The sequence below is a fragment of the Vigna angularis genome, chromosome 1 (genome assembly GCF_016808095.1).
Source record: "Vigna angularis cultivar LongXiaoDou No.4 chromosome 1, ASM1680809v1, whole genome shotgun sequence".
NCBI classification, from domain to species: Eukaryota; Viridiplantae; Streptophyta; class Magnoliopsida; order Fabales; family Fabaceae; genus Vigna; species Vigna angularis.
The window spans coordinates 18929030-18947553 of NC_068970.1; the positions used below are offsets into that span (position 1 = coordinate 18929030).

Below are 18524 nucleotides of genomic sequence, written 5' to 3' on the forward strand. Positions count from 1 at the left end.
ATTTGCAAGGATGAGAAGCTGATTCTCTCTCGCTGTTGTACAGAAAATGAGAAATCATAAATGGAGGGGTGGAGTGAAGAAAAAAGGATTTTTTCTTTAAATTGAGAAAAGAAAAAAGTTTAAGATGTTTATACTTACCAAAGCACACATTAATATCGATTTCACTTAAGGAACAACATTGCCAACAAAATTAAAAATAAAAATATATTAAAAACAATTAAATATTTACTTTAAAAAACGAAAGCATTAATCAAGCTTTTCATATTTTACTCAATCACATTACTGTATAGATTTTTTTTTTATAATAATTACCTCAAATATAATGTTTTATGTTGATAGTATAAACTATTTTACAGTGATAGTAACAGAGCACATGTTTTTCCTAAACAGGGTGATTAGATTTATATATTTTGTAGAAAGTTATAAAACAAGATTGCTAAAGCTTTTTAACCTCTTTTTGGCTTTTGCCAGTGCAACGAACACTGCACCTTGGCCCCAAGAATACACAACAACTAACCAACCTGCTTCTGTCTGTCTTATTCAAGCTTTCTCTGTTCTTGGTTCCTTCATCCAAGTTCAAAGTTCAAATAGGCTGGGCTTAGGACCAAGGACTTGCTTAGAAGTATTGTTATAAGAAAGTATATGCCACTTTCTCTCTCCTCTCTTCGCCGCAGCTCCCCTTTTCGTGCGTGACGCTCACGCTTGCATCCGAACCAACTATATAAGTAGAACGCGCGCGAGGTGATAAATTAAACCAACCCAACGCAACTAAAAACCGAAACACTAAAAACAGAGACCACACAAGGACTAATTGTCGCAGCAGAGAGTGCACGAGCGCCAGAACCCTAATGGAGGCGAAGGAGAACGGAGCAAACAAGAAGCCTTCCAGTGGCGTCATAGATGGACCTACGAACCCGATGGTTACGCCTCTGCTCACGGATCTCTATCAATTCACCATGGCTTACGCCTACTGGAAAGCTGGCAAGCATCAAGAACGTGCCGTGTCAGTATTCGTCGTTTTTTTTTTGTTTTCGTTTGCGTTTTCTTGCCGATGAAGTGCACGTGAAATTGCGAATAATAGTTGTCGTTTTGTGCTTTTGCTGTATTGAGTGCTTTCATTGTCTTCTGTTGGGATAGTGTTTGATTTATCTGTGGCTGCATAATGGTTATTCTCTTCGGCGTTTTAATCATTGTTTTAATGTTGGAATGCATGTGTGTGTTTGTGAGAATATTGGATCGTGTTTCCTTTCAGGTTCGATTTGTATTTTCGGAAGAATCCGTTCGGTGGGGAGTATACCGTCTTCGCTGGTTTGGAAGAGTGCATAAGGTTCATAGCTAATTTCAAGCTCACTGAGGAGGAGATTGATTTTGTCAGGCAAAGTTTATCTTCCTCTTGTGAGGTAAAGTAAATTATGATACTTGTTATAGCTGTAACTTCCTCGTTTTGTTACGGTGGTTAGTTGGGTGGTTTAAGTGTAAAGATTTGAAGTTTCCGTCTACCGGGAATTTAGGTGTAACATTATTTTCAATAATAGGAAATGATGTAGGTAAAAAGCAGAAACTTTATCCTTAATGTCATCTGTGTCAGAACTTTAAACTAGACATACTGGAATCTAATTTTAGGATATCTAAAGGATAGAAAGAGTTGAAGGTTTTTGTTTCTTTTTAAAAAAAAGAATTGGGCCATGAAAATCTGAAATAATATGGCCGGTAGTTGGGTGTGCTTTAATTCTGTGGAAAGTTTAATACTGCTTGCAGTTTTATTTAGATTCGCACTTGGAAATATTCTGACATGTTAATAATAATCAATTAAATCTAGGATGGATTTTTTGACTATCTTAGAGGAGTTGACTGTTCTGATGTTGAGGTGTATGCTATTCCCGAGGGAACAGTTGTTTTCCCCAAGGTTCCCCTGATGAGAGTTGAAGGCCCAATTGCTGTGAGTACTTGTCCGCCATTAACTACCATACTTTAATACTGATCTGCTTTCAAAGATGACCAATTTATTAATTAAATTGACTGTCATATTGTTCAGGTTGTTCAATTGTTGGAAACACCTTTTGTGAATCTAATTAATTATGCATCGTTAGTTTCTACTAATGCTGCAAGGCATCGTCATGTTGCTGGAAAATCCAAAACTCTTCTGGAGTTTGGATTGCGGAGGGCTCAGGTTATGTAGTTTTTTAATTAGTAAAATTTTGGGATAACTTAGCTTCTTTGATATTCATTAAAAGAGATTCTTATTTTTAATTTAGGGGCCTGATGGGGGAATAGGAGCATCAAAGTACTGCTATGTTGGTGGATTTGATGCAACAAGGTATTATCAATTAAGCAATTTAGTTCTAGCATGGTGGGTACAGTAGAACAGATGTCATGCTTGAGGTTTCGCAGACTAAAGTCTTCTCAATGCCAATTTATCTATAGTGTAATTGTTAGTGTTAATTAAATATGTTTCAAATTGGGATATTTTATAATATATCACAGCAAAGATACTATCTTTGCTGTGATTTTGGTGAAAGGGCATGGTTTTGTGACATGGTCTGTTAGTTTGTACATTGTAATTGGATCTAAGCTAAATGTTTCCCATGTGCTAGAATTTTTTTTAGCATGATTCAAATAACTTTGGTAAATTCATGATCAAGTGGTCCATTTTCTGTCACATAAATAACGCCATCAGTTTCCAAACAATAACTTATGACTGTAGCTCCATTTCATAGTGCAGTACAGAACTTGAAATTATTTATTATTTTTTTTCTTACTGTTTTAAGTTTGATTCCATAGAGTTGTTGGTTACAAAGTTTTGTAGATTGTTGATTTGGAAAGAACCCATAGTTTGCTATTCCTTTTCAGTGTTATTTGCACTTCTGTTTTTTATCTTTTATCATTGTAATCACCCTAGGAATAATGAACTACTTAAAATTAAATACAACTTGATAGAGTAGACAAACAAAAAAAAATCATAATACTGAGAGATGGCCTACACTAGTTCCCTTGTACCCATTACTTATATGTGATAAGTGAAGTTATTTACCTGCAATTTTATTTGATCAAGTCAGACTTTGTTTGCACAAAATGGTAAGATATGAGATTTTAATAACTCAAAAGTCACTGAGGTTTCATATTATAATCCTAGATTTTGGGGCTGTATGCTCAAATTGAATGATCAGGGAAAAATATCATTTTAGGGAAGGGGGAGGTTGGCTGTTTTATTTTAGTTTGGTGAATGTTTTTGTTTCTGATTTTTTCTATGCTTGATTCTTTCATAAACTGCCTTTTTCATGTGTCAATAGCAATGTTGCAGCTGGAAAGTTATTCGGGATACCGCTTCGTGGTACTCATTCCCATGCATTCGTTAGTTCTTACATGGTGCGTAACCAATTTACTGAATTATGTTACATATTTGGTTAATGATCATGTAAACAATTTCCAATAAGTACGCTTGTTATTTGTAAAATATAATACATACATATCCCCTATATAGATGAAAGAATATAGTTTCTGTTTAAATTTTTCCTTTCAACATGTCTAAAGGCACTAAATTGTATGTGATTGTTTGTTATAAGAAAGATAGTTGGAAATTTGTCCTGGAAGAATATACTGATTAGTGAAGAGGCACTGCTATGTAGTTCAGTGTGAATATGGTTTTAAGTCATAACAATTAAAGTCATTTCAATTTGTTCATATGCATTTATGAACCTCATTTGAGATTACAAAAACGTAGGTCTAGGAAGTTAAAACATTTACACTGTAGATCAAGATTGGAGTCTGACAATTGCAATTGTAGAATTCAAAGGGATCATATGAAAGTTTTTTCCTATTCATTTTCCAAAATAATACGCAGTCAGATCAGATCCTGTAGATTCAAATTTTGAGTTTTTGACTTTGACCAAATGAAACTATGAAACACCAAGGCAGGTCCCCTTAAAAAACAGTTGCCAAGTGCACAAAAGACTCCCTGCCCAGGAATCTAGGGAGCAGAGTTGTTGCAGCCTTACCCTGTAGTTGTTTCCTGAACCTGTGATTTGTTGATCCCATTTTTTATAAATTTGGAGCTTCTGTCCAAAATCTGGCTTGTAATTTCTAGCCGCCTTTATATGTGATTTGTGTTGATTGTTTTGTTGTAATTTATATGCTAACAGTAAATGAGGCACTCTGTTATTTTTTTGTTTGCTTACTCTTTTTTGTGTACTTTTGTGCAGAACCTTGACGAGATTTCAGACAAGTCACTTCGCAGAAAAGATGGTTCAAGTACGTGTGATGATTTTGTTATTGAGGTTCAAACATGGCTGAGCAAAATTCAGGTGCCATGATACAACATTTACATCCTTAATGTTGTTATTCTGCCATAGTTGAATTATCTCCTGTTTCTATTTTTTGGTGTGTTTATGTCTGTGGGGGAGCATGGTGTGTTCAGTCTCCATGCAAGGTTTTGGGTGGATTCATGTTTTATTCAAGCTTTGAGTCTAAGGTTTTTCACCATTAGTTGGTGTAGAAAGCATTCCCAGAATGCTGTCATCCTAACAAAAAGGTTTGGGGTAACTGTGCTACACATGATATTATTTTATGCGATTGACATACATGGATTAAGGAGTGTTTTGATCCTTCAAAGGACATTCTACACAGGAAAAAATTATTTTCCACTTTAAATTTTTCGTATGAAGTCGGAATATTATCGCCTGGATAACCAGAAAATTAAGACAATAGAACTTTATTGAATAGGTGTACATCAAATAAGGTCATTCCTAATATGATATAGGTATTTTAGATATTGATTTTCATGTGTGCTAAACTTTTCCCCACTTTCTGAAAAAAAAAAAGAATAAACATTTCATGCCAATGCTGTAAGCCATCACTCCGTTGTTTGTTTAGCATTTGCGCTCTCACAAAATCAAAGATGGATTTACCAGTGAATAACTTATGTGTTCCCTCTCTGCAGTTATCAAATGGTGTTTTTGGTGAGACCAATCAGAGCGAGTTGGCAGCATTCACATCGTATGCATTGGCATTTCCTGATAATTTTCTTGCCCTTGTAGATACGTATGATGTAAGTATACTGATTTTCTAGTTCTTAAATAACCATCATTATATATAATCTATTATACCTGGAAATGTCCGATGATTGTGGGTAAATCTTGTTTTTCCCTCATTTATGTCTTATGAACTAGTTATGGTTTTTCGATGAAGATGGTGTGACTAAAAATAAAAGTTACAAGCTAAAAATGAATCAGTTATGGGATCTTTTTTCAATTTGACTTTGAGACGCAAGTGATAGGTGATTTAGATAACTGGGAAGATGAGTGAATTGTCCTGTGCTTATAAATCTGTGTAGGTATTAGAGGTAACCCAACCCCTATTTGCCCTTGCTCCTAGGATATGCATATACTTTAAGTTGCAAATTAATAAAAGACAGATGCATAAGCACATGGACCACATACATGAATTATCTCCTTTTATATTAAGATTTAGATTAGTTATGTGTTTAACAGATGTGTGGATGGGGTGGGTAGTGCTGTGCTCAATACTCAGAGACACTGATCACTGGTCAGTGAGCCTTCAGTTTTCAAATAGAGTATAACTCTACTGAATGGATCGTTTTTATGCAACAGAGGTACAAAGTTCAGGCTGGGTGAATAGTGTTGCAAATCATACCTAAGGTGCATAAGTGATGCCATAGCTATTTTATTCTTGAATATTGCAACACTCATTGCGCTCCAACTTCTGCCTGCCTATTATTTTATTGTATACGTTAACGTTGAAAGTGTTAAGCTTTCCAAATGTACGTACTGTTATATCAGTTATTATGTCATGTCATTATATCAAATGACGGGTTTGCTTTTTCATAGGTTCATTTTTTATTTTTTTTACGAGTTCAGCAATTTCTTCAGATCATTACATTTGCATTGGTTGACAGGTGATAAGAAGTGGAATCCCTAACTTCTGTGCAGTTGCATTAGCTCTCAGTGACTTAGGGTATGTCAGGAAGTATTTCATGTTGTTATTATATCTGACTGTATCCCTAAGTTATACAAAAGTATGAATTTCTATTGTAATGATTGTTCCCTCGTCCCTGTTGTTTCCTAGTTGGTAGGGATACAAAGTTTTGTTTTCTTTTCCAAATGAATGAAATATTATATTATGTGGTAGTATATGCATAGATGTTCTGGGAGGAATTAATAGCAGTAGTAGCCACCAGTCTAGAAGTATGGATGTAATGGCAATCCTCATTTGGATTTGATTAGGATGTACTGGATTCAATATCTAAACTCGTAGTTGCAGTTGGTTGGTTTTTCTTAGCATTAATGCAAAATTTTCCTGAAAATTTTATCAAATGGGCTTGCTTATGTATAATGTTTCCTCGGTTATTAGACAATTGCCCTGCTTTTGCTGTTACATAATTTCTTTATGCAAACTGTGGTGTATATTGTTGCAAGTATCTTGTTCGTTGAGAATCCTTTTTACATGTGCTTGTATTATTTTTTTTTTCCTTTTGGCAAATAATGTTAGATTATATGTAGGCTATAATGTTATTTTCAATTTGAAGATTACACCAGCCTGTTGTTAATTTACTGCAGATCTCTTCTTTCTCGCATCCTGTTCTATAATCAATAAATTGCACTCCCTCTGTTCTTTTTTGTCTTAATTTTGGAAAAGAATTGTTCCTTTTAAGAATTTGAATAACATTTATTTTTTTTCCTATTATACCCTTAACCCTTACATTAATTTTTAAATAATTTACACATGCATTTATAGTGTTAGATTGAGAGAGAATGGAGTAAAATAGAAAACTATACAACTATTTTATTAGAATCAAGAAAATTTATTATATTTCTTTCCGGTAAAAGAACCTTAAAAGACAAAAGGGAACTAAGGGAGTCATACCTTTGGCTTGAACTAGTCTCTTAGTACCCTCATGTTCATTCCCTTAAAAAAGACATCATTTCCAAAGAATCACATAATTGCCATTCATTGCTGAGCCTTCATGATGTACCGTGCAGATACAAAGCAGTTGGTATTAGATTGGACTCTGGTGACCTTGCATATTTGTCTTGTGAGGTCAGGAAGTTCTTTCGCAATATTGAGAAGGAATTTGGAGTGCCTGAATTTGGGAATCTGGCAATCACTGCAAGTAATGACCTCAATGAGGAAACACTAGATGCTTTAAACAAACAGGTAATTAGTCAATGCAAACTGGAACTTGTTATTTCTGAACTATTGATTCTCAATCAGTCTAACAATTGAGCAGTGTCTGTGTTTGTTGCTCGGCGTAGATGTGTTCCCATTGAGTAATTTCAGTGTTACATGAAATTCTTTTATAGCTATTGCACATTATTTGTTGGTTTATTGATACAGACCCACACCTTAAAAGCTTTGAAGAAAAAGAAAGGAATGAAATGAACGCTGATGTATGTATTATTCTGTTAACAAAAACAGGAAATAGAAGGATAACAAATCCCACCCAGAGCTACGCTCCTCTCTAGAGCAACACAAAACGGTTCCTCTACTCTCTCAACCAAAATCCCGCCTTCGCCCAACATTCAGCAAAACTGAATACAAATAGAATCTCTCTATTCCCCTCCCGATTTCTCTCTCCTCTAACTACCTGCCACCTCAGCCCTTGGATTCTTCTTTCTCACGTATACTTTTCCCCCACCGTGTCTTGGTACCTTCGTGGGCTAGAGGTTGAGGAAGCCCACTCATTCTCTGGGCCTCATCAGTTTATACTTTATTTTCATTGTAAATTGCTCACATCTATTACATCTACATATCTAGGCTTTTGGTGGAATCCCTCGATAGGAATTTTATATGTATTAATCTTTTGTGATGATGTGTTGAGGTTTAAAATGAAAACGCCAAGACTTTATATAAATTTACACAAAGAATATGTAGTTTCATGTCATAAATATTTTATTGTATGGCATTTTCTCTACAGGGTCATGAGGTTGATGCCTATGGAATTGGTACCTATCTGGTTACGTGTTACGCTCAAGCTGCATTAGGTGTTGTTTTCAAGCTGGTTGAAATAAATAATCAACCTCGTATCAAACTTTCTGAAGATGTGTCAAAGGTTTGATCATTCTAAACTGAACATGATAGTGTAATCGTCTGATTAATATTTATTTTTTATATTTTCTGTTTCTTTGTCTGTATTTAGGTCTCTATTCCATGTAAAAAGAGATGCTATAGGTTGTATGGAAAAGAAGGTTATCCCCTGGTTGACATAATGACTGGAGAAAATGAGCCCCCTCCAAAGGTATTATTTCAATGTTTTACACCCTTTCCTCCAGTCAGGGTTGTTAATTTTACTTGTCAGTAACGGCTTTATGTATGTTTTCACTAGCTTGCCAAGTTGGGATTCTGGTGAATGAGATTTCTTTTTTTAGGACTGTCGCCTTGGAGTAGTAGTCTCAAGTCTGAAGAAACTGTCATGTTTTTGTTTAAGCATGTAATTGTTTATTTGTATTAGCTAAGCATTGAAGTGATTTTTCTTAGGCACACTGATGAAGTGCCTAAAACAGTCATGGGTTTCGTTGTGGGCGGATTAGATGACAAAACTGAATGCGTACTTAGTAATGTAGAGGCAACTTTTGATAGAACTTCCAATATTGTTGTTCTGGAAAATTTGACCATACTCAATTGCTATTCTTCACCCTTTTTCATAATATAAATCCAAATAATGGACCTACTACTTGGCAACATGCTCTCATTGCTCTTAGAATGTAAAGTTCCATCCTCTTGGCTTGTCAATCTTGCTTCGATGCGAGTTGGTTTTGCTAGTATAAAAATAAGGCATAACAATTATTTTATCATCTTTGATTTGTAGGTGGGAGAAAGAATCCTGTGCCGACATCCCTTTCAAGAATCCAAGAGAGCATACGTTGTGCCGCAGAAAGTCGAGGAGCTTTTAAGGTGTTACTGGCCAGGCAATTCAGGTGAGAAGAGAACTAATTATTAACTATCATGGTGATCAGTAATAGCTTATTGATATTATTATAAGAAATAATCTTTTAATATGAAGCTAAGCTAGTGTGCTTATCAAAAAATATGAAGCCGGTATAGAAGAGCTTCTGCAATTTAATTTATTTATAAATAAATTTTAGCTTATGGAAAAATATTTTCTTTATTATTTATCTTTTCTATAAATATTTAGGGGACAATCTATCCATACATACACATACAGTGAATATATCTTGTTTATCTGAGATTACATCCTTTGTAAGGACAATCCCATGATTCGTAATTAGCCAAGTGTATTGTAGCTTGTAAACCTGCCACTTCATTACCCTGCTCATGGCCGTCATTTTTTTTCTTTTCTTTACCATGTTGCTGATTCTTTTTTGAAGATGAAAAGAAAGATACTTTACCAGCTCTGAGAGACATTAGAGAGCGGTGCATCAAGCAACTCGAGATAATGCGACCTGACCACATGAGGAGACTTAACCCAACTCCATACAAGGTCAAAAAGTTTTACCATGCTCACAATTTTGCTTTTGTTTTCATGTTGATTGATTTTTCTTTTTTATCATAAGTAGGTCAGTGTTAGTGCAAAATTATACGACTTCATTCATTTCCTGTGGCTCAACGAGGCGCCAGTTGGGGAGCTACAGTAATAAGGCAAAAGAAGAAAAAGTCGGAAGAAATTTCTTGATATTGTAATGTATTCTATGCGTTATGACTGTTTCCAAAATAAGTTATCTGTATATTTATGATGGTAAAACCATTATTCTTTCCAGGTCTTGATAATAATAAACCATCCTTATCTTTTATTTCAATGCTTTGCAATCTTATTATTTAGTTAAACTTCATACGCGAATGTGAATGTTTTCTTTAAGGCGTTTTGCGTACCGAATTTAACCACGTTTCACAATTTCTGAATTATGAACAAATCACCCATGAAAAGAAATCTTAAATAATCACTCTATTACACCACTACTTTCTATCCTATCGCTCCATCACACAAAATTAGTGAGTAGTGTGTTCGTAGGGTGAATACGATTTAGATAAATAAATTATTCAATCGACCAGAAAAATATCGGATTAAGTTGTGTTTTCGTATACTTTTTAAGGTTAAATTCAATTCAGTCCAACTTATTCTTGAGCGATTAGATTAAATTGGATTAATTGATCAAAATTTTAAAAAAAATTATGTTTTTAAAATATATATATATATATATATATATATATATATATATATATATATATATATATATATATACTCATCTTCATATTTAATTGAAACATATTCATGTTCAATCAATATGTAGAAATTTATTATTAAAATGAAACCAATTCAAAAAATATTCTTGAGAATGAGTTTATTTGTTATTCTTAAATAGGATTGACATAAAAATGTAATTATATTATGAACTAAAGTTTCTTCAACCCCTTAATTCAGAGGCAATGTATTTTTAAGCTTTCTTATTAAAAGGTGAAAAAAAAATGAATGTTATCATGATAATTAAGAGAAGATAATCCATAAACTAGAAACAATTTGAAACCTTTTTTTTATATTTATTTTTTAATTTTATCCTTTAAATAATTTGTTTATAATTAAAATAACTATTTTATCAATTTTATGATGATTTCTTTAAATTTAACCATGTTTTTCTAATTGACGGTTTTTAAAATTTAACCATTTAATTTTATAATTAAATAATAACAATAATTATAATAATAATTTTATTATTTTTTACTATCAAAAAAATAAACATACATGTACGTGTATATGTTTTCACTAGTATATAAAAATTTCTTTATCATTTCTTTTTGTGGGTAAATTAAATTAAAATAGAAATAATAGATTGAGGTTTTTTTTCTTAACTATTACACACTTTCTAAACTCTAAATAATTGATTTTATTGTGTGTTATACACATGACTTAATCAAATATAACACACATAAATCAACATTTAAACTAAATGTTACTAATGAGTTATTCTTTCTCCTCTTTCTTTTAATTTTAAAATAATCAACAATAGAAAAATCATAGAATAAGTGTTTTAACTTCAGATAAAAAAAATACACACTTAATTTATAAGAGAATAGAAAACATAGAAGAAAAGACGAGATTAATATGATGGTTTTTGAAATTGTTTTCAAGCACATCTTACCTGTCAATTCCTTCTTCACTTGGTTCAATCTTGGTAAAATGTTTAATTAAAAAGTGAAAGAATGTATCTTATTATGGAGTTTTAACCTCATGAGTACGTTTTCTTCACAAACGTGTGGGTCAAAATACGTTGGTGGTAGAAGACCCTAACCCAATCCATTAAAATAATGGTTACATATAGGTTAAATTGACAAATCTAACTTGTTTTACAATACTTATATGATCAAAACATATGAATAGGTTTGGCAGTAGTTTAAATTATAAAATCAAGCAAGAAATTGAAGAACCAGTGAACAATTCACTGAAGATATATCTTAGTTAATATTTACTTTGTAATAGGAAATGGTTTATAAGCTTAAGAGTTTTACACAAAAAGATGGAGAACTATGTCCATGTAGTAGCTAGTTAGAAACCAGACATAAAGTCTAGAAACCTGCCAAACGAAAATAACCAGAAATATGAAAAGGAGGAATGGACTAGTTACACAATTCATTAAAAGAAATCCTCAAATATGTTCCCACGAACTATAATCTTCCTCTAATGTATTTTGAAGATGCCTTTTCAATCTTGGTCATGATACAACCTTAGCAACAAATTCTGAAAATTTAAGCAGTGTTAGTAATTTGGTTTGTTAAAGTTTTAGCCAAATCAAGAAAGTGGTCCACATGAAGCATTACCCATAAAAATTTCAGCAACTTGAGAGGGGTGTCCACATGAAATTCTTCCTCCGCCGGTGGCTCTGCATTTTTTACAACGGCGACCGGAGGAGCAGCCGCCGGTGGCGGTGGAGAAATTGGAGGCACATCACATGTTCCATATGCGGCATTTTCCTGCATAACTTTTCCTTAAAACAATATATTCAATATCTGGCTTATTATTTTATCAATATTTGTAAGTTTTAGAATGTATTACACTTAGTTTTCAAATTTAAAACCAGTGTAATAAATATTTGTCATCATAGTAAATGGAAGTATATTAGCATATATAACATATGCCTTAGAAAGAATATGGCAAGAAAGTTAAAATTTTGATTTTGTTTGTTTTTAATGGATGTAAGATAGAAAGAGAAGATGGTAACCTTGCAATAGGCAATGTTGTCACATCCGCAGGTTAAGTGACCATTGGCTATGTTAACAGCTTCAGGGGCTCCTCCTCCGTCACTCCTCTTTCAAGTACATATATTATCAATGCAAGTATTTTCAGAAAACAATGAAATTAATGAAATGCAATATTAAAGTAATTTAATACCATATAAAAGTCAATGGCAATGAAATTCGGCCAGCGATTATCAGCAGCAGCATGACAAGTTTTCAGCATGTTAACTAATGGAGCCGAATTGTGAGCACAAGTCGAAGTTGCATTAGCATTACTCAGAAAATAGTTCATCAAAACCAATGTCCTTGATTTCGTGTTCATAGCTGGAGATTCTCCACGATTTGGACAAGAACCATTTACCATTCCGCCATCTCCATCTGAAAATTAATCAGATTCCATACACAATCCTACGATATTAGGGTTCTTGACAAAAACAAAAATAAAAATTATGAAACTCACATTGGTTTTCTACAACGTATGTCCACTGATAAGCGATGCCTTCAGAAGCTTCTTTAGATGATTTAGAGGTAAAAACAAGCAAGCGTTGATTCTTCTGAACCATGTCATCGACGGTTGGCCATTCTTCACCGTTTTTGGGCATTCTCGACAGTGGAAACAAGTATTTGGTCAACCCAGCATCGTTAAACACCTTTGAAATCCCCGTCGGTGATGACACGTAGTCTTCAATGAAGATGGTCACAATTTCTGATGGATTTGCTGCCAGAAAGGCTTCAACTTCTTTAAGCACGTTTATAGCACGTTTCTGGCACGCATGGTTTATATGCAGACAAATTAGAGATTCTACATTTCACAAAAAATTTACCAGATATATATGTAAGGTAACTCCAGCACTTACAAACGACGTCGCTTCGTAACATTTGCCTCCGAAGGAGTGACACAACCATATGTCATCGTTAAATTCATACATATCTAACATAAGGCCACGAACTCCATTCTGTGCATAAAATCATAACGCAGTGGAAATGAGGAAGACAAACACTCTTTACACAAAAAGACATTCTGATTATAAGAATAAAATAATCATGAAAAATGAATTTTTGTATTTATATTAAAAAAAGATGATAAAAAATAATGTTAAATAGGTGTAAAAATTTGTTGCGTTTCAAAATATTAATATCCAAATGAGGAATGAATGGAAAAATATACACTTACCCAAATCGAGTCTCTTAAGTCTCGTAATGTTGAACACCTTCATTTGGCACAGTTATTAAGTTAACGTTATATTTAGGGATAATTCATTGAAGATTTTGATTAATGTGGATAAAATACTACCAAAGTTAACGAATTGCTTCTTCTTTCTTTCACTCAATTAAATTATTATCTTATAGGACGCCCTTGTTTTAAGTATATTAATTTTTTGAAAATATGGACTCATGTATGTCACATTCTCTTATTTTGTACAAGTTTTTTAAAAACATCTCTAGGAGTGGTGGATTTCCAAGTTAGATTGATGGGGTCATGTGCTATAAAGTAAGTTAGATACAAATAAAACATATTTTTACCTAACTAAAAGAAGTATAGTGAACAAAAATTTAGAAAGAAAAACTGTGTACATATGATTGAGAATTTGGTTTATAATAAAATAATATTACTTAAATATATTTTAATCCATGACAAATTATAAGATTTTTTTATTCCTAATAAACTGTTATTATGTTTGTCCCTAATAACATTTTATCCCCAAAAATATTTATTTAGTGCTTTGTGTGGTAATCTAAAATATCAACAAAAAATTTATTAAACCATAAAACAATAGAGAGGAAAATAAAAATTCGATAACCCACCCATGATCAAATGAAAATTTATAAGGGATCAAAATTATAATTAGATCTAGGTGTGATCGTTTATCAATTTACTTAACTTTCTTTCCTTCTATGCCCTATCTTATTTTGAAGTTTGAAGTAAAGTAAAAAAAAAAAAAACCGTGGACTTTGTTTAAGTTAATTGCAGTCTTAAGTTTGGCAATACAAAAATTATTTGAGTATGATATTTCTTTACTTTAATGAAACCAAAAAAAAAAGAAAATATTTAGCATTTAAAACGTAAGTTGAAGAATGTTTAAGATGTAATTTATAGAATTTTAAAGAATAAGATTTGTTACGTGAAATGTTGTGGTGTGAAAATTAAAATGGAAGGTAGTGTAAGTAAAGAATAGTAAAAGAGCTAAGAGAATAAAAATGGGGGGTGAGAGAAAAGAGAAACAAGTCTCACGTTGAGTTGTTGAGTTACTGTGTCTTCCTGTGTTGTGGTGGTTATTATGATTGATCCTGTTTCCGATTTAGCGCCAGATTGAGCAAATGAGTTATGAGTTGTCAGCCATGAATATCTGTTGAACGCCAAACCTTTCACCTATAACAACTCCACAACAACATTACACCCTCTATTTAACCTAATCATCCTTTCAATTACCATTAACAACACACAACACAATTCTTTTTAGGATCATCTCTTAATTAAAAATATACTTTTTATATTCAAATTCACATCACAAATATTTATTATCTCAAACTTTTGTTTTTGCCAATGAAAAACAAAACACTAGACAAATCTAATAATTAGATTAATATTTAATTTTTTTAATGTAAAAGTGGATGTACCTTGGAAGTAGGGATAATAGGTTGGGTCCTTACGCATCTAGAGCGGGTGTTCCCATTTTCAAGACATGTTCCACAATTAAGACCACCGTCACATTTGTTCTGAGACCCACAAGTTTCTCCTAGCTGTTATTCAATAAGAAACTAATCACGATCATTGTTAATTTTATTCAATAACATTGCAAATGTAGCTCATACTATATGCTTTAAATTAATCATAGGAGAAATAATTAGGTATAGACCTTCAGGCACGAAAAGCCATTAACGAGGGAGAGTGCCAAAAGAACTACCATTTTCACTTGGCTTTGATTCTGCATTAAGGAAGATATATATATATATATATATATATATATATATATATATATATATATATATATATATATATATATATATATATATATATATATGAATTTGCATGGACCTAGAAATGAAGAGATTGATTATTAAATGTAATTGAAAATGAGATGAAGATATAAATGATGCCTTCATGTTGACGGAGGTTTTCCAGATTTTTCTTTGCGTTTGAGGGTTGAGAGACGATGAACATTGAGGATGTTATATCCCCGCTCCCTCTGCAATTCCCTCCTTCAACGATCCTTTTCAAAAAAATTCACACCTTTTATGCTTTCATCAATTTATATATGCTGGGCTCAGCACACATTGATTTGTTGGGGAGAGCAAATGTAGGGAATTCCAGATATTGGATTCTAACCTTTAGTTACACAATTAAGCTTTCAAGGAACAAAAAAAAACAATATAAGTTATTTATTCTTGTATTTTCGTTGTTAAAACAAAGTTTACATTTATTTTTTATTTATATAAATATAGTTTATATTTACAGGTTATCATAATCACATTGTGCAATAATGGTGCATCAAATATTAAAAATTAAGATTGAAAATTAGACACTTGCAAACAAAATCAATAGGCTCCAAACTTTTAACGCGAAAAACCCTGGTGAAGGAAAAATCTTAATTTGGTCTAGTGCATAAAAAAATCTTTACTAATAGGGATTAGCAATGCACCAACTCCTCATAGAAACATTAAATCAATAAAAATAAATAAATTTTGAATACTAAAAAGATACTAATATAATAAAAAAAGGAGAAGAATACAAAATATTTGTATCAAAATAATGTTATCAGTCATACTGTAAGGACTGCAAGACCCATATTACTTGACTCACCTACAGGCCCAATAACCACTTCACATACAGGCCCCACTACAAATCAAAACCAAGCAGTTACAACAGATGAGGACTGTGAGGAAAATACCAGAAGGATTCCACGCCAGCCACACTACCTCAAGGATTTTGTGATCACACCTTCCCGTAAAAAGGGGAAAACCGTTAGAAAGAAATGAAAGATAAAGTTTCTAATATTTCTTTTATTTTGCAAATGATTAGTACTGCAAGGTTATTACTAAGTGCATATATAGCACTGTATCGTAGGGAAAGAGACAGGAAGAAAAAATAGAAAGTTTCCCCTCTGCATTTATTCTTTCTCTTCTCTGATATTCTTCTATTCTGTCATTCTCTGTCACCTAAGGTTGCTTTCAATTGGTGCTTTCATTGATCCTGACTTATCGTCATGGCCGCATCTCCTCATGATGAGCTCACTAAACTTAACGTCAAACTGGAACAATTACTCCTTTCCCATGCCAATCTATCCAACACCCTTCATGACATAGCCAACCGCACAACAGTCCTCGAATCCCAGCCGCCCCCCAATCCTTCACACTTCCCATCCAGACCACTCAAATTTGACCTCCCCACCTTTAATGGCACTGATGCTCTTGGCTGGATCTTCAAAGTCAATCAATTTTTTGATTATCACCAGACCCCTACTGATCAACGCATCCAGATCTCTTCCTTCTATCTTGAAGGCCAAGCTCTTGCATGGTTCCAGTGGATGTTCAACAATGGATTATTGTCATCTTGGGACTCATACATTCGCGCATTGGAACTGCGATTTGCCCCTTCCAAATTCGATGACCCCATTGCTTCACTCTGTAAGCTCACACAAACCAACACCTTTCAAGATTACCTTTCAGATTTCGAAACCTTGGCCAACCGCATTTCCGATTACCCACAGAGTTTTTACCTTAGCTGTTTCTTATCGGGTTTAAAGCCCAATCTCCGTCGTGAGGTCACCGCCTTACAACCCCCAGATCTCCCTCATGCCATTGCCTTAGCCAAGCTCCACGACGAAAAATTTCGCTCATCACCCTTACCCTTTAACCGCTTTGGCCGTCCACCACCATTTTCCCCACCTCCACCAAACACACCCTCTCCTGCCAAAACACTTCCACCGCTACTTCCCACACCTACAACCAAACTTCCCATTAAAAAGCTAACCGAAGCCAAAATGCAATCTCGCAGAGAAAAGAATCTTTGTTTCAATTGCGATGAATGCTATACTAGGGGTCATCGTTGCAAACCACAATTTCTATTGCTTACTATCTTCGACGCAGAGGATGGTGCGGAGGATGCGTCCACGGAGGACATTCCTAATTCAGAGGAGATCACTCAAGAGGCAGGTCTTATAAGCCTCCATGCATTCTCAGGTCAATGGTCCCCAAGAACATTTCGGGTTACAGGATCTATTCAGGGTTATGCAGTGCAAATTTTGATTGATAGTGGAGCAACACACAATTTTATTCAGAACAAGGTGGCCCAATTCCTTCATTTACCAACTCAGCCAACACCAAGCCCATTAAGGGTGATGGTAGGTAATGGTGCCTTTTTACCTTGCTCTTCATTATGTCCTAATATAACTCTCACCTTGGACACTCATGAATTTTCCATCGACTTGTACCCACTGGACCTATCGGGCACTGATGTAGTCTTGGGTGTTCATTGGCTTTCAATGATCAGTCCCTTTGTTATGGATTACAATGGTCCATTTATGCGGTTTACTTGGCATGAGAAGCTCGTTGAGTTAAATGGGGATTCTGGCCCAAACCCTTTCCCTATATCGGCCCATCAGCTCCGTCGTCTTCACAACACCAACCGGGTTGAAGCGCTGTTTCAGTTAACACTTGATCACAACCCTTTTCCCACTACCCCACTTACAGAGCTTACATCCCAATCTCAAATCATACCTTCCACCACCGTACCACTTCTTCAATCCCTTCTCTCCCAATACTCAACCATCTTCTCTACCCCCACAACCCTTCCCCCACCACGCACCACAGACCACTCAATCACCTTAGCCCCAAACACTCCTCCCATAACCGTACGGCCCTACCGATACCCACATTTCCAAAAACAAGAAATAGAAAATCAAGTACAGAAAATGCTTAACTCAGGATTCATTAAGCCAAGCAATAGTCCCTACTCTTCCCCGGTGCTTCTCGTCAAAAAGAAAGACGGAACGTGGCGATTCTGCGTTAACTATAGGGCTTTGAACGCTGCCACCATCAAGGATAAGTTCCCAATCCCTACCGTTGATGAGCTTCTGGATGAACTTGGTCATGCCTCGTGGTTCTCCAAACTTGACCTTTTTTCAGGATTTCACCAAATCCTCATGGTCCCAGCTGATACAGAGAAAACCGCATTCAGGACTCACAATGGCCATTTCGAATTTCGGGTCATGCCATTCGGACTGTGCAATGCCCCTTCTACCTTCCAAGCTACCATGAATGATCTGTTTAGACCCCATTTACGTCGTTTCATCATTGTTTTTTTTTATGACATCTTGGTCTAT

At 34.3% G+C, this 18524-nt stretch overlaps 2 protein-coding genes across 2 annotated transcripts; one reads left to right on the forward strand and one right to left on the reverse strand.

Annotated features, from left to right (window-relative positions):
* Nucleotides 1–456: 456 nt before the first annotated feature.
* On the forward strand, nt 457–9770 carry LOC108323519 (nicotinate phosphoribosyltransferase 2). The gene is made up of 15 exons (XM_017555998.2): nt 457–1003; nt 1253–1400; nt 1820–1939; nt 2036–2170; nt 2256–2317; nt 3291–3366; nt 4200–4301; nt 4937–5044; nt 5912–5970; nt 6996–7170; nt 7931–8065; nt 8153–8251; nt 8822–8930; nt 9342–9454; nt 9531–9770. The coding sequence occupies exons 1-15, from the start codon at nt 849–851 to the stop codon at nt 9606–9608; spliced, it is 1674 nt and encodes a 557-aa protein (XP_017411487.1). The 5' UTR covers nt 457–848; the 3' UTR covers nt 9609–9770.
* Nucleotides 9771–11471: 1701 nt separating this feature from the next.
* LOC108323509 (PI-PLC X domain-containing protein At5g67130) lies at nt 11472–15110 on the reverse strand. The gene is made up of 9 exons (XM_017555987.1): nt 15060–15110; nt 14821–14943; nt 14435–14572; nt 13059–13157; nt 12662–12965; nt 12356–12579; nt 12186–12272; nt 11785–11937; nt 11472–11540 (listed from the first exon to the last, which is right to left on the reverse strand). The coding sequence occupies exons 1-9, from the start codon at nt 15108–15110 to the stop codon at nt 11472–11474; spliced, it is 1248 nt and encodes a 415-aa protein (XP_017411476.1).
* Nucleotides 15111–18524: the final 3414 nt, after the last annotated feature.

Coding starts and splice junctions, on each gene's coding strand:
- LOC108323519 (XM_017555998.2), top strand. CDS start 849: ATGGAGGCGAAGGAGAACGGAGCAAACAAGAAGCCTTCCAGTGGCGTC. Junction 2,318..3,290: donor GGTGGATTTGATGCAACAAG/GTATTATCAATT, acceptor ATGTGTCAATAG/CAATGTTGCAGCTGGAAAGT. Junction 9,455..9,530: donor TTAACCCAACTCCATACAAG/GTCAAAAAGTTT, acceptor TATCATAAGTAG/GTCAGTGTTAGTGCAAAATT.
- LOC108323509 (XM_017555987.1), bottom strand. CDS start 15,110: ATGGTAGTTCTTTTGGCACTCTCCCTCGTTAATGGCTTTTCGTGCCTG. Junction 14,573..14,820: donor CTATTATCCCTACTTCCAAG/GTACATCCACTT, acceptor GAGTTGTTATAG/GTGAAAGGTTTGGCGTTCAA. Junction 12,273..12,355: donor TTGCCATTGACTTTTATATG/GTATTAAATTAC, acceptor TGTACTTGAAAG/AGGAGTGACGGAGGAGGAGC.